The sequence below is a fragment of the Camponotus floridanus genome, unplaced genomic scaffold, assembly GCF_003227725.1.
Source record: "Camponotus floridanus strain SB8 unplaced genomic scaffold, Cflo_v7.5 scaffold189, whole genome shotgun sequence".
In the NCBI taxonomy this organism is placed as follows: Eukaryota; Metazoa; Arthropoda; class Insecta; order Hymenoptera; family Formicidae; genus Camponotus; species Camponotus floridanus.
In genome coordinates, this window is record NW_020229313.1 from 141,701 (window position 1) to 157,124 (window position 15,424).

At 29.9% G+C, this 15,424-nt stretch overlaps 1 protein-coding gene across 7 annotated transcripts in view; it reads right to left on the reverse strand.

Annotated features, from left to right (window-relative positions):
- LOC105256525 (protein FAN) overlaps positions 1 to 15,424 on the reverse strand; it is a 46,947-nt gene that overhangs the window by 15,557 nt on the left and 15,966 nt on the right. For 6 of the 7 annotated variants that reach the window (XM_025407770.1, XM_025407771.1, XM_025407773.1 and 3 more), the window contains 5 exons: positions 14,998 to 15,129; positions 10,027 to 10,233; positions 7,255 to 7,528; positions 6,817 to 7,047; positions 858 to 946 (listed from right to left, as the gene is read on the reverse strand). In XM_025407770.1, the coding sequence (XP_025263555.1) occupies positions 858 to 946; positions 6,817 to 7,047; positions 7,255 to 7,528; positions 10,027 to 10,233; positions 14,998 to 15,129 (933 nt within the window). Of the gene's footprint in view, positions 1 to 195; positions 318 to 857; positions 947 to 6,816; positions 7,048 to 7,254; positions 7,529 to 10,026; positions 10,234 to 14,997; positions 15,130 to 15,424 lie in introns of those variants that run through there. The other variant, XM_025407775.1, reaches the window with a different exon arrangement.

Here is a 15,424-nt window from a genome sequence, read left to right on the forward strand (position 1 = left end):
GATAAATAAAATCATGATAACGTCATAATAATGTCATTATGAGTTTCATGTTCTATCTGGGTATAGTTTATGTAAAATTAAGAGATTATTTCAAGCCTCATAATTCAAAAAGTACTTAATGGAAAAATACTTCATTATAGTGTTTTGAAAAGCTCTCGAGAAGTTACGAGAATATGGAAAAAAATAGTGTTCCATTTAAAAAATTCAAAGTGACCTTGATAACGTCACTCAAGGTCAAATCAATGGTACCTTATATCTCCCTTTAAGCCGTACAATTCATGTCTGAAACTTTTTCGACGATTTTTAACGCTGTGTTTCTGAAATATTTGAGTGGATCCTTTAAAATGGGACACTCTGTATGTGTACATGTACATATATAGAGTGTTTGTTGTAACGAGTGCCAAAAAAAAAAACACAAGTAGATCTCGCTAAACTGAACTAAAAATCTTATACTATTTTGCAGACAATCACGTAAAATTTCGAGATATTAAAAAAGATCAGCCAATCCGTACAAGCAACGAGTAGGGAGAGAGTGTGGAAAAATTCTCCAAATATGATGGTAAAACCTGTTCCACTTATCGCTTCGTCGCGCGCGTAGAGTCAGATTATAATGGGCGTAGGTCTCATCGCTGCGCGCTTATACTCGCACGAATTGTGACCAATCTTTTTTAATTAATATCTCAAAATTTCATGTGATTGTTTACATAATGATATGGGACTTTTTAATTCGATTTAACCAGATCTTATGGTTTTTCTTTGGCACTCGTTAGCTCATATACCCTGTATGTATGTACACAAGTCAAAGAAATATATGATATAAAAGAAATATATATAAAAAGATAAAAAGATATATTTACCTTTAATAGTAGCTTGTAAATTGTAACTATCCATGTTCCACAAATATAACTCGCCGTCTTCTGTACCAGATACCAACATAGTATCATCTCTGCAATAGCATGAAACAATTTATTCAATTTATAAACGTATAACAAGATGCAGAAACTGAATAGAAAAATAAAAACAAACACACACACACACACACACACACACACACACAGAAAAAGTGATACAGTAGAATAGACAAAAATTGTGAAATTTTAAATGCTTATAACAGCTGATAATAATATTGAGATGCTTCAAAAACTAAAATGATATTTGATAAAAATTTAATGTTGTATGATTATGAGGGATGAATCTAATTTTTCATAGCGGATAGTGAGAACTTAAAAAATTAATTAATAAAAAGTTCAATTTTTTGAATTGCAGAATGAATCAGTTGATGCTCAATGGGATAAAAAAAAATCAAATTCTTCCTTTTAAAATGCGCTCTTACAAAATTCGAAACGATCATTTTCGCGGAATTATATCAATCTGAAAAAAGATTTTATATGGCGGTAAATTGTGATTTAAAATATGTCTCCCATTATCAATTCGCCGCTGTAATTTTAATCAAGCTATATCACATTGATATTACATCTATGCATGCATGCGTGCATGCAATATACCATACACACACGCACACACACACACACACATACAGAGTGTCCCAAAAGTCCCGGACCGGTCGAATATTTCATAAACTATGCACTTTAGAAAGAAATGTTTCAGACAAAAGTTGTATAGCTCGAAGGGGGCCATCAGATAGTGGCAATGATTTGACCTTGGAGAGTCATTTGAAGGTGACGTAAAGGTCACCTTCAATTTCTTAAATGGAACCCGCTATTTTTTATTACATATTCGTGTAGCTTATCTCGAGAGCTTTCCAAAACACTATAATAAAGTATTTCTTCATTGAGTACTTTTCGAGTTATGAGGCTTGAAATCATTTCTTAATTTTGTGTAAACCATAAAATATCTAGTAAGATATTCATTTTTCGATTATCTTACCTTAATACTTTTATGTACAAAATAATGAGAGGAATCAATTGGTGTAAAGAAAACACATAGTTGTTTCAAAAAAGAAATGTAATTGTTAATTGCAAATTACATATTTTTTCTTAGAAACAACTATGTGATCTTTACGTGACTTTCAAATGACTCTCCCATATCAAATCATTGGCACTATCTGATGGCACGATCTGCCCCCCTTTAAGCCATACAACTTTTGTTTGAAACATTTCTTTCTAAAGTGCATAGTTTTTGAAATATTCGACCGGTCCAGGACTTTTGGGACACTCTGTGTATATATATAAACGACAGAGATGAAGACTTTATAATAATACATCATATCTACAATATTTATTGACTCCAAATTCTCCCTGATATCTATTTGTATCTTAATAATGTATGTTAATATTGTACTTTTGCAGTCCTGAATTACCTCTTCTATACGTGGAAGCATACTTGTGATTAGGACTCTTATTTTTTTTTTCAGTCTATCCCTAAGTAGAACATGAAACTCATAATGACATCATTATGACGTCATCATGATTTTATTTATCTAAAAGTTACCTAAACAAAAATGATTAAAAAATGAGTTAAAGATGACAAAAAGAATCATAAATTTTTAAGTTTAATAATCGCATTATATAATTTTAAAAAGATTATGTTGCTTAAATATAATTAAAATATACATGAATAATAAACAAGTAATTAGAATAAATAGTAATTAGAATAAATAGTAATTAGAATAAATAAACAAGTAATTACGTAACATATATAAAAAATGATATTATTATGATTGATTCTTAAGATTTCATATACAAAGTATATACGAAGTACATACGAAGTACATAATATATTCTCCAATAAAGTTCGCTAGAATTGTTTAATATCAAAAATAAGTCAAAACATTGCCAAAAGTATATCAAATGAGATCATTATGATAACATTATTTTTCTAAAATGTCTTTTAGGTGACTTTTAGGTGACTTTTAGGACTTTAATGATGTCAATATGAGATTCATGTTCTACCTGGGACTCTTTGACAAATTCATGAAAAAGGAATCATTCATGGTATAATATTAAAATTTTCTCAAAATACAAATTTTAAGCTTTATTTTCGTTTTCATCACTTCTATATCATAATTAGCTGCGTTAAAAGCATTTAAAGTTTCCAATTTTTTCTATTATTCTACTATAACTGTGTGTGTGTGCTCGCGCGCGTATATGTGTGATATAATTGTATGCAGGGTGCGTCATTTTAAGTTACTCACCCCAATAAAACTTTCGTATTTTTGAATGTAAAAACAAATGTTGCAAACAAAAGTTGTATGACTTTAATGTGACCTTCAATTCTCCACAGCCAAACTAACGGCATCATCTTATGTTCTCCTTTGAGTCAAACAATTTTTGTCTGAAACATTGTTTCTACAATCAAAAATAAGAATGTCATTGGAATAGGTAACTTAAAATGACACACCCTGTATATACAGGGTGTCCCAAAAGTCCCGGACCGGTCGAATATTTCATAAACTATGCACTGTAAAAAGAAATGTTTCAGACAAAAGTTGTATGGCTTGAAGAGGGCCATTAAATAGTGGCAATGATTTGACCTTGGAGAGTCATTTGAAGGTGACGTAAAGGTCACCTTCAATTTCTTAAATGGTACCCCCTATTTTTTATTACATATTCGTGTAGCTTATCTTTAGAGCTTTCCAAAACACTATAATAAAGTATTTTTCCATTGAGTACTTTTCGAGTTATGAGACTTGAAATCATTTCTTAATTTTGCATAAACCATAAAATATCTAGTAAAATATTCATTTTTCGATTATCTTATCTTAATATTTTTATGTACAAAATAATGAGAGGAATCAATTGGTGTAAAGAAAACACATAGTTGTTAAAAAAAAAATATGTAATTGTTAATTGCAAATTACATATTTTTTTCTTAAAAACAACTATGTTTTTTCTTTACACCAATTGATTCCTCTCATTATTTTGTACATAAAAGTATTGGAGTAAAATAATCGAAAAATGAATATTTTACGATTTATGTAAAATTAAGAAATGATTTCAAGCCTCATAATTCGGAAAGTACTTAATGAAAATTAACTTAATTATAGTGTTTTGGAAAGCTCTCGACGTGAGCTACCGTGAGAATATTTAATAAAAAATAGGGAGTTCTATTTAAGAAATTGACGGTGATCTTGACGTGACTTTCAAATGACTCTCCCATGTCAAATCATTGCCTATCTGATGGCCCCCTTCAAGCCATACAACTTTTGTCTGAAACATTTCTTTCTAAAGTGCATAGTTTATGATATATTCGACCGGTCCGGGACTTTTGGGACACCCTATATATATCCAGTCAATTATATCTGTTGCAACAGATTTTGCCCAGTGCCTGCTACAAATCGTCAGCAGAAAAACTAAAGATTGTATGCAAAACCTGTCACATTAGATAATGATAACAGAATGTTAGTAAAAATGTTACAAAATCTGTTGACATAATTTGATAGTAGGATACTAGCAGAAACCGAACAGGATTGGCACAGAATTATCATAGCAGATTGGCAACAGAAATAGAGTAGGATCTGCGCTATGCCATTTGATGTCAGATTGCCGATAAAAACCGAGGATTTGCGCATACAATCTCTGGTAGATTGATGGCAGAAATAGAACAAGGTTTACATAATTTGATAGTTCCTTGCTTATCGCTATGTGAGCTGTACTTTTTCGTAATTTAACTTCTATTAAAAATATATATAAAGTCGCGATTATTAATAAAAAATCAAAAATATAGTAACTATTATTTTAATTTCTTTCATTTTAATTTCTGATTTCTGATACAAGCAGATGAGATTCAAAATATTAAACTGGAATCAATTTGAAAAATGAGAAATTATTTAATTACTGTCTACTTGAGGCATAAAGCAAGAATTTAATTCTAAATAAATTATATCTTAAGTTTTATAAGTGAAATTTACTTTTATCTAAATAAATTGGTATATAATTCGGCTCTATGTATTTTAAACAACATAATAATTTAGTATCGAGCACTAAGAGCCCATAAACGCGGATGGCAATGCGTAAATTTTTACGAACATTAATTGTTCGCGAAAAAATTTTTTTCGCCCCGATATTTTTCCTGTCTACATCTCTCCAGGGTGGTAAAAAGGGTTGTTATAGAAGTCTCAAACCAAGAGAATCTATAACCTGGCATATGTGCATATGTCTTATAAAATTTTTTCGCGAACAATTAATGTTCGTAAAAATTTACGCATTGCCATCCGCGTTTATGGGCTCTTAGTGCTCGATACTAAATTATTATGTTGTTTACTTTTATCATTTACTTTATTATTAATTTAATTAAATTGAATATTTTTCGTCACATGAGATGTACTGAACTATGACGAAACATATATAGGGTATGTATCAGACCACCCGTGCCAGCCGAATATCTCAAAAACCGAGAACGGCAGACAAAAATGTTTCCTACAAAAGTTGTAAAATTAAGAAATGAGTTCAAGCCTTATAACTCGAAAAGTACTTCATGAAAAAACAATTTATTATAGTGCTTTGGAAAGCTCTCGAAGTAAGCTACAAGGATATGTAATGAAAAATGAGGTATTCCATTTAAGAAATTGATGGTGACCTTGATAACGCTATTCAAGGTCATACTAATATTATTATGTAATGCGTTACTCGAAACCCTACAACTTTTATAGGAAACATTTTTGTTTGCCGTTCTCGGTTTTTGAGATATTCGGCTGGCACGGGTGGTCTGATACACCCTGTATTATATTACATATGTCATATTAGAAAAAAATTGAAATTAACCGATAACTTGCTAATAATATTCTTCTACTCTTATTTAGCATCTGTATGTAATTAATTTTATTGCATTTATATAACATTAATATAAGTAAGCTAATCTTGTTCGGTTTCTGCTGTCAATTTGCCATCAGATTGCGTGCACAGATTCTACTTGGTTCTGTCTAACATCAAATTGCATTGCGCAGATTCTGCCGACATCTGTTGTTAGATTATGTTTTACAGACTCTGACGCCAGAACACAAGCTTAATGCGGATACAGCTGGCTATGATTCTGGTGTAGGATTCTGATCGAATCTGTCGAAAGCTGTCAATTTGCTGCCAATTTACCGACATTTTGCTTACTGGATACGTATATTAGTAGAAATTCAAACTTTATTTAGAAATGTAGAAAAGTGTAGAAATTACTTTTAGTATTATCATATTTAGTAATGTAGAAAAATGTAAATATACAGGGTGTTCGGAAATTCAACTGACAAATTTTCGGGTCAAAATCACCCTAATTTTTTTAAATAAAATCCCCTATTTTTGTAACATATTTTATAGCCCTTTTCAAGACTTTTTATTCACTTTATTTCATCCACTTTAAATAAGCCGTTTCGAAGTTATTAAGTTTTTCCTGGTATTGGTCGACGACTATAACTCGTTTATACAAAAATCATGGGGGACGATATCTTTGAGCACCTATTCTGAGATACCGAGATACCTTCTTGCATGCTCATACAGGATCTTTATTGGCTGGATCAATCATCGATTTAAAAAATTCAAGATAATCTTGATCTGGCCTTGGCGACATCATTCAAGGTTAAACTCATCAAGGTTAAACTCAAGGCTAGTAAATGAATTTTTTTACATCATACAACTTTTGTCTGAAATAATTTTTTATAAAACTTATATTTTTTGAGATATTTTGAGGTCCCAATCTTTTTCGAACATCCCGTATGCCGTAGCGACACATTTCCGACCCTAGATACATTTGCAAAACATAATTCTAATGATGCCCTTGACAATCTCTAAAAATTTGTCAGTTGAATTTCCGAATACTCTTTATATTAGTTTCCTCTTTTATTATCCTATGATATTATAAGCAACAATTTACCTCGATATATTAATACAAGTTACTTTGGAATCATGATCTAATTGTGCGATAAAGCACTCTACGGGTTTAATTTTCGATCCTGAGGTATATTCGTGCCAAACTTTTGCAGTACAATCCCACGATCCAGATATAATCACTTGATGCGTAGGACTCCAAGCCAAACATGAGACTGCATCTTCATGTCCTTGAAGAACATCAATTACCCTGCCAAACTCGATATCGTAAAATATTCTGAAAAAAAACCAATCATTAAAGTTTCCTAGAATATAAGGAAGCTTTTATATGTACAATTATATAGAAAATATGTGTCTCTAAACTCATATGTTACAAAATTTACAAAACGTATTGTACATATTTATGAAAATTCAAAGACAGAATCTATATAAAGCTATATTTATATAATTGTGCAATAAATTTGATGATTATTGTGACATTTACAAGGTATTGTCCCACGATCCTACTACAAGAATGTTACGTTGTGACACTGTATAATATGAGATGCAAGATGATAATGACAATAAAGATAAAGAAACGCTATGTGTCAATTTTCTCTCGTTTGCATTGTACAATTTAAGCATTCCATCCTGTCCTACTGATATGATTTCATTGCTTGTTGTATTTTTTGGTATAATATTAGTAACACAGTCTTTGTGCGCTTGAAATGCTATCGATTCTACAAAATTAACTGATTTTTCTTTTCCATATGCATTTTCTGAAAAAAAAAATTGAAACTAATATTTAATATAAATCATATATATATATATATATATATATATATATATATATATATATATATATATATACAGGGTGAGGCATCTAAAACAGGCCACCTGAATAACTCCGTTGGTAAGCCGAATATAAAAAAATTGTTCAGACAAAAGTTGTATGGTTTCAAGGGGGACATATGATGGTGTCATTAGTTTAATCTTGAAGAGCCACCTGAAGGTCACGTGAAGGTCAGCTCCAACTTTTTAAATGGGACACCCTATATGCTTTCGCATATTCTTGTAGCTCATCTGAAGAGCTTTCCAAAACACTATAATTAAGTTAGTTTTCATTAAATACTTTCTAAGTTATGAGGCTTGAAATCATTTTTTAATTTTACATAAACCGTAAAATATCTTGTAAAATATTCATTTTTCGATTATTTTACCTTAATACTTTTATGTACAAAATAATGAGAGGAATCAATTGGTGTAAAGAAAACATACAGTTGTTTTTAAGAAAAAATATGGAATTGTTAATTGCAAATTACATATTTTTTCTTAGAAACAACTATGTGTTTTCTTTACACCAATTGATTCCTCTCATTATTTTGTACATAAAAGTATGAAGGTAAGATAATCGAAAAATGAATGGTTTACTAGATATTTTACGGTTTATGTAAAATTAAAAAATGATTTCAAGCCTCATAACTTGGAAAGTGTTTAATGAAAACTAACTTAATTATAGTGTTTTGGAAAGCTCTTGAGATGAGCTACAAGAATATGCAAAAGCATATAGGGTGTCCCATTTAAAAAGTTGGAGCTGACCTTCGCGTGTCCTTCAGGTGGCTCTTCAAGATCAAACTAATGACACCATCTTATGTCCCCCTTGAAACCATACAACTTTTGTCTAAAACATTTTGTTGTATCTCACCAACATTCCGAGATATTTTCCATTATAGATTAAAATGGTTCACCCTGTATATATCCAGCAAACAGAATATTGCAGTAATATTGCAGCAATATTACAACATTGCAGCAATGTTCTGTGTTTGTTGGGTATATACAGGGTGGCCCCGAACGTTCCAGCCAGACTTTGAGTTTATATAGAAAATTTAATTCTGGACAAAAAACTTCCTATAAACATGGGTCGAAAAATGCTTCCTTAAGAAGTTATCGCTCAAAAACCTCTGATGAAGGAAGAGTAAAAAGTGAAAAGAAAATGAAATAAAAAGAAATTGAAACTAAATAAATTTCTTGAAAAACGTCTTTATTCATTTTCTACTATTACGTGCTATTACTAAAATATTAATTTAAAAAAAAATTATTTTATTTTCATAAAAGAAAAAGATTTTTATTTTTTATTTTTATCGTTTTTTTCAAGAAATTTATTTAGTTTCATTTTCTTTTTATTTCATTTTCTTTTCACCTTTTGCTCTTCCTTCATTAGAGGTTTTTGAGCGATAACTTCTTAAGGAAGCATTTTTCGATCCATTTATAGGCAATTTTTTGTTCAGAATTAAATTTTCTATAAGATCTCAAAGTCTGGCTGGAACGTTCGGGGCCATCCTGTATACAGGGAGTCCCAAAAGTCCCGGACCGGTCGAATATTTCATAAACTATGCACTTCAGAAAAGAAATGTTTCAGACAAAAGTTGTATGGCTTGAAGGGGGCCATCAGATAGTGGCAATGATTTGATCTTGGAGAGTCATTTGAAGGTGACGTAAAGATCACCTTCAATTTCTTAAATGGAACCCCCTATTTTTTTATTACATATTCGTGTAGCTTATCTCGAGAGCTTTCCAAAACACTATAATTAAGTTAGTTTTCATTAAGTACTTTCCGAATTATGAGGTTTGAAATCATTTCTTAATTTTACATAAACCGTAAAATATCTTGTAAAATATTCATTTTTCGATTATCTTACCTTATAATACTTTTATGTACAAAATAATGAGAGGAACCAATTGGTGTAAAGAAAAAACATAGTTGTTTTTAAGAAAAAAATATGTAATTTGCAATTAACAATTACATTTTTTTTTAAAAACAACTATGTGTTTTCTTTACACCAATTAATTCCTCTCATTATTTTGTACGTAAAAATATTAAGGTAAGATAATCGAAAAATGAATATTTTACTAGATATTTTATGGTTTATGCAAAATTAAGAAATGATTTCAAGCCTCATAACTCGAAAAGTACTCAATGAAAAAATACTTTGTTTTAGTGTTTTGGAAAGCTCTCGAGATAAGCTACACGAATATGTAATAAGAAATAGGAGGTTCCATTTAAGAAATTGAAGATGACCTTTACGTCACCTTCAAATGACTCTCGAAGGTCAAATCATTGCCACTATCTGATGGCCCCCTTCAAGCTATACAACTTTTGTCCGAAACATTTCTTTCTGAAGTGCATAGTTTATGAAATATTCGACCGGTCCGGGACTTTTGGGACACCCTGTATATAATGTGTATGTGTAAAAGAGAAATATATAAGACACAATACCTGAAGCCAATGTTTCTGGCAAAGTCAATAATGTTTTACCATGTAATAAGTTTGAAGCTGATGCTAAACGTTTAGGATGTGGTAAAGTAAAAACTTGCTTTGGTATTTGACCAAACTCCATAATTTGCACTTCGAGTCCATGTCTATCATTTATATCTCGTACGGTGTCTAAATCTATTGCTCCTTCATAGCATAAATGGAAGAATACTGCAATTAAAGCAAATATCTTTTATAAGAAATCCGCCGCTTTCTGTTTCTGTTTATACAGGATGTCCCAGACCATTCGTACACCCATTTTAAAATGAAAATAAATGGTTTTTATCAAAAATCGCGAACAATTTTTAAATCGAGTACGCTCTATCAAATGGTGATATTTTCAACTTTTGATTCCGACCGGAAATACGCCATCCAGATCGGAAGTTGAATTTTTTTAGGGAAATATGGTGCTTTTTATTACATATTCGAATTATACGTGAAAAAATAAGAAACTTTTGTGTTAAACGTTTTTTCTAAAAGTGTCTCCGTCAATCTTAAAATTGACCTTGAAAGTTTATCAGTTACTTTCAAGGTTAATTTTAAGATTTACTTAAAAATTGTTCGCGATTTTTGATAAAAGCCATTTATTTTCATTTTAAAAGGTGTGTAGGGATGATCTGAGACACCCTCTCGCGGAAAAAAGTCCATGTCAATTTATATATAAAAACAAAGGAAAATTATATAGTCTTAAATGATTATATGTAATATCACATATGATTTTATCAGAGCATACATTTTTGTATATGCTTAGATATGATGTCCCTCTCTGACCATTTCTGATCATAAAAAATGATATTAGATACCTCACGTCATTTTGTACAATCAGACATAGTCAGATAATGATACTGATATTATATCTAAACATGTATAAAACCAAAGCAAAGGTTAGTTTTATGTGTGCTTTGATATAAATCATATATGATATTATATATAATCATTTAAGATTATATATGATTTTACCTTTTTTTATATAGACAAATATAATTTTTCCTAAAAATTATATATTGCATTATATATTTAATTAATTATTATGCAATATTTAAAAACAACAGTTATATTTATATTATTATGGAGCAGCTAAGTAATATTTTATTATATAGACAAATATAATTTTTCTTAAAAATTATATTGAAAAGTGAGAAAAGTACTGTAATTTTCAGATCTGATAATATTTATTCATATATGATATCATATATAACTATATTTGGCAAAACATAATTAGATATTGATAAAATCCATATATAGCCAATTTTATATGGACTTTTTTTTCCCGGGCTGTATATTTTAATATTTTATATGTTTAGTTATATTTAAGTTATATTAAGTTTTTAGCTATATTTATATGTTTAGTTTAATTTTTGATTTTTATTGTAATTAATATACAGAGCGTCTCATTTTAATTATCTCGAATATTTTTTAAATAGCGCATTTTCATGAAAAATATTTCAGACAAAAGTAGAGATATAAGATTTGAAGAGGAAAAAAGGATAAGAATTAGTCTGACATAGGTGTAAATGTTAAAATCATGCGAAAGTTTAAATTAAAAGTTGGCAATTTAAAGTATCTTTAAAAAAATATCATCAAATTATTCAATATTTTACTATCCTATTTATATAATTTTTTATGAGGAAATTAAATATTGTGAGAAATTGATTTATATGAATAAATTAGAGTAGTTTCATTTAAAAAAACAAGGTTAATCTCCACCATGGCTTTAGCACTTACACCTAAGATCAAACTAATATCCCTGTTTTTTCCCATTCTAAATTCTAATTTTGATTTTTTACGAAAATGTGTCATTTAAGAGATATTAGGTAGACAATTAAAATGAGACACCTTGTATATTCTCTATGAATATACCCGCGGTAAACAAAATGCGCGCAATTTGTCAGTAGATTGGCGACAGATTTCCACAAAAGTTGCTAGCAGATTGACATCCGTTATGTTCGCAATAGGCTCACGATTTGTTGTCAAAATCTGCTCACAGAATCTAACAGCAGATTGTCAACAAAAATTGAGCAAGATCTGTAGCTTCTGATCATTCATATAAATATATAATATAAATGCAATAAAATTGATTATTACACATGCTAAATAAAACTATTATCGAATTTAATTACAATTTTCTTCTAATATAACATATAATATGTATAATATATGTTATATATCGCAGTTATATCTCCCATAGTGAAGGACTAGTTCAATTTAATTAAATTAATAATAAAATAAATGATGAAAGTAATTAAATTTAACTTATAAAAAAATGATATAATTTATTTAGAATTGAATTCTTCCTTTATGCTTCAAATAGACAGTAAGGTCCAGTTCCACAACTTACTTTAACTGAAGTTCAATTCATTAAAGGAGGATTTACATTGCGTTCAATGTCCGATGTATGACGTTCGATTGGATACAATGGATTTGAAACATAATGTAAATAAGAAGAATAATTAGAATAAGTCGTGGAACTGGGTCTAAATGAATAATTTTCTATTTATCCTATTGATTCCAATCAGATTAATATTCTGAATCTCATCTGCTTGTATCAGAAATTAAAGTGATAGAAATAGTTACTATATTTTTGATCTTTTATTAATAATCGCGACTTTATATACAGAGTGTCCCAAAAATCCCGGACCGGTCGAATATTTCATAAACTATGCACTTTAGAAAGAAATGTTTCAAATAAAAGTTGTATGGCTTGAAGGGAGCCATCAGATAGTGGCAATGATTTGACATGGGAGAGTCATCCTTTGAGTCATCATTTGAAAGTCACGTAAAGATCACCGTCAATTTCTTAAATGGAACCCCCTATTTTTTATTAAATATTCTGGTAGCTTATCTCGAGAGCTTGTCAAAACACTATAATAAAATATTTCTTCATTGAGTACTTTTCGAGTTATGAGGCTTGAAATCATTTCTTAATTTTGCATAAACCATAAAATATCTTGTAAAATATCCATTTTTCGATTATCTTACCTTAATACTTTTATGTATAAAATAATTTTTAATTGCAAATTACATATTTTTTTTTAAAACAACTATGTGTTTTCTTTACACCAATTGATTCCTTTCATTATTTTGTACATAAAAGTATTGGAGTAAGATAATCGAAAAATGAATATTTTACTAGATATTTTATGGTTTATGCAAAATTAAGAAATGATTTCAAGTCTCATAACTCGAAAAATATTCAATGAAGAAATACTTAATTATAGTGTTTTGGAAAGCTCTCGAGATAAGCTACATGAATATGTAGTAAAAAATAGGAAGTTCCATTTAAGAAATTGACGGTCATCTTCACATGACTTTCAAATGACTCTCTCATGTCAAATCATTGCCACTATCTGATGGCGCCCTTCAAGCCATACAACTTTTGTTTGAAATATTTCTTTCTAAAGTGCATAGTTTATGAAATATTCGACCGGTCCGGGACTTTTGGGACACTGTATATTTCTGATAGAAATTTGATTACGAGAAAGTACAGCTCACGTAGTGGTAAGTGAAGGAACTATCGAATCATACAAACCCTATTCCGTTTCTGTCATCAATCTGCTATTAGAGATTGTGTGCGCATATCTTGCTCGATTTTTGTTATCAATTTGCTATCAAATTGTGTCACAGATCCTATTAAATTTCTGCTATCAATCTGCCATCAATTATATCTGCAGGCTTTACTCGATTTCTGCCGATAATTTGACATCAAATTTCATTGCGCAGATCCTATTCGGTTTCTCCCGACAATCTGTTGTCAAATTGCGCTGTACAGATCCTGTTCAATTTTTACTATCAATCTGCCGTTAGTTATATCAACAAGTTCTGTTTGTTTCTGTTGACAATCTTTTGTTTAGTCATGTGAACAGATTTTGTTGTATTTCTGCTGACATGCTGGCAACATAATCAAATATATCAGTTTCTTTCTACAAACTGTAATCCTTCTGCCTTTAAAATTTGTAATGGGCATTTGACGAAAATCTGTTCTAACAGATTTGGTTATCTAGGCATATTCACTTTTCCTCTTTTTCCTCTCACTTTTTTTCTTTTTTTCCCTTTTTTCTTCTCTCCCTTCTTCTTATTCCCCTTCTCCCTATTTCTCCTTTCTTTCTACCTTTCCTGTTCCTTCTTTCCTTCTTCCCCCTTTCTCCATACATGTTTATACGCACAAGCGGGAGGGTCCCGTTTGCTCACGAACCCGATTGCCCACTGCCAATCATATCGACCTGTGCCTAGGGTAACCAGCAACGATTAACCAATCAGAGAGGCCTATTTTGAATTGGTCAATTAGGGCTATCGGATCCCGTGAGCTATCAGATCCCGTCCCGCACAAGCTCATACATAAAGATGTATACAATTTAAATGAAGAATAAAGATATACAGGGTCTTCAAAAAGTCCCGGAATGCTAAAATATCTCAAAAACAATCAACTATAATGAAAAATATGTAAGGAACAAAGTCGTAGAACTAAATAAAATGTACCTAATAATGATAAGAATTTGACTTTGGATGAAGTCATGTGTTTTCTATACACCAATTGATTCCTCTCATTATTTTGTACATAAAAGTATTAAGGTAAGATAATCGAAAAATGAATATTTTACAAGATATTTTACAGTTTATGTAAAATTCAAAAATGATTTCAAGCCTCATAACTCGAGATGTACCTAGTGAAAAAATACTTAATTATAATGTTTTGGAAAGCTCTTGAAATAAGCTATAAGAATATGCAATAAAAAATGGGGAGTTTCATTTAAAAAAAATCAACTTGATCTTCATATGACTTTGAGTATTTCATCCAAGGTCAAATTCTTTATCATTATTAGGTACATTTTATTTAGTCCTACAACTTTGTTCGTTACATATTTTTCATTATAGTTGATCTTCAAAATATTTTAGCGTTCCGGGACTTTTTGAGGACCCTGTATATAGAATTTTTACCATTGTCAGCCTTTTCAGCTTCAATTCCTCTTTGTTTATATCCAAAAATTAAGTCAATCCAATGATGAAGGTTTTGAGAAACATAATCGCTTTCTAAGGCATTTCTTAATTGTTGTACAAAATCGGATGGTCCTAAAATCAATTAATAAACTATTAAATTTTGTTTGAATATTAAATTATACGTGTATCTTTCATAATATGTATAATTAATCATTTACGAATTTTGTGGAAGAACAAATTTTTTATTATTATATTATTCTTTTTACTTTATTTTTATTTTATTAAAAATATTTAAAATATAAATAATGATAAAATAATAATATTTGTTAAACTGGAAAATATTGTTTATATGGGTATTACAGGGTGACCCATTTTAACTTAGGCAGCCAAATAACTCGAAAAATAAGCACACTACGAAAAAATGGTT